Raw genomic sequence first — 1,252 nt, 5'->3', positions numbered from 1 at the left:
CATTAAATTCCAGTGAAATATATTTATGTTTGTGGTTGTAATGTGACAAAATATGGAAAAGTTCAAGGGGTATGAATACTTTTGCAAACCACTGTATCATCAGCATACAGTCTGACACAGATCTTTAGAGAATGTACAGAAAACTACCCAGGTTACTACCTAATAAATACTAATACATCACCAGCCCAGCCCTAATATATGGCCCATGCCCAGTCATGTTTTCAGCACTTACTTGACGTAGAAATCCAGATGGCGTGGGAATTCCAGTTTTCCAGACAGAATCTTCTGGTAGATTCCAAATGGGTTGTCATCAAAAAATGGTGGATAGCTGAGGACAGAGAGAAACGTGACATTTGAAACAGCAGCATGAAGCAGTAAAACCCAGAGGAAGACCTCCCACACAGTTTTTACTTCAGTAGTTTTCTGTACACAGAGATGATGAGACTAAAGTCAAATGCTTTAGCTTTGTCTCATCGATGGCAGAAACTTAAAGAAAAATCAATGTGCATTTTGGCAACTTCCTGTCTGACTTTTCTCTGTTTGTCTGTCAACAGCAGAGCCTTTGGCTCTTCTTCCTTTGAGTCCATCATGGTTCAACCAGTGATAGTTCCATCAGGAGCTGACAGGTTCAGCTGGAACAGTTAGGATTTCTACAATCAACACTGTCTATCTGATCAACCTGTGGTTGCAGTTCCTCTTGCATCCATGCCCTGGGAGCTTGGTTTTAGTTTTATGGATCTTCTACCCTTAATTTATGTTGGCAGCTGTGGTGAGAGGACCATAAAGCCTGCCAGAGATGGTTGTGTAGTCTTTATTTGAATGTAAATACCTCATTTGGCCTCTGCTAACCGTTCAGTGTGGTGAACACAACCAACCAAACTAGCCAGAGGCTGTTGGTTTCCTCTTAACAGGCAGATGAAAAGCTCCTGTGACACTAATGAACTTAGTTTCAAACAGGACTGCAACACCAAGGTCAACATTTAGTTAACGAAGTGATAAATGTGTCCAGATCAGTTTCTGTCTTTGTCCATGTCTTTCTATCATCACACAGGCCTTGTGCTGCCTCTGCCCCTCCTCTCTCCCCTGCTCTGGACAAGTCATTACCCACAAAATACATAATGGCCCCGGCCTCTAAACACATTACACATGGAGCAGACAGGCGCATAATTACAACAGCTTGTCACACGCTGCTCGCCTTCCCTGTGAGGAGCTCCAGTCTGCAGTGGGGGGAGGTAAGGGTGGGCATCTGGGA

The 1,252-nt window shown here is 43.5% G+C and overlaps 1 protein-coding gene across 1 annotated transcript in view; it reads right to left on the bottom strand.

The window, feature by feature from the left end:
- LOC106537320 (cAMP-dependent protein kinase catalytic subunit PRKX) overlaps positions 1-328 on the bottom strand; it is a gene marked incomplete at its 5' end in the record, with an annotated part of 12,178 nt that extends 11,850 nt beyond the window's left edge. Inside the window, 1 exon segment of the mRNA XM_014034708.1 lies at positions 233-328. Within this exon segment, the coding sequence (XP_013890162.1) occupies positions 233-328 (96 nt within the window).
- Positions 329-1,252: the final 924 nt, after the last annotated feature.

The sequence above is a fragment of the Austrofundulus limnaeus genome, unplaced genomic scaffold (genome assembly GCF_001266775.1).
Source record: "Austrofundulus limnaeus strain Quisiro unplaced genomic scaffold, Austrofundulus_limnaeus-1.0 Scaffold2245, whole genome shotgun sequence".
NCBI classification, from domain to species: domain Eukaryota; kingdom Metazoa; phylum Chordata; class Actinopteri; order Cyprinodontiformes; family Rivulidae; genus Austrofundulus; species Austrofundulus limnaeus.
The sequence above is the reverse complement of the archived record's forward strand: the minus strand, read 5'-3'. Positions and strand labels throughout refer to the sequence as shown.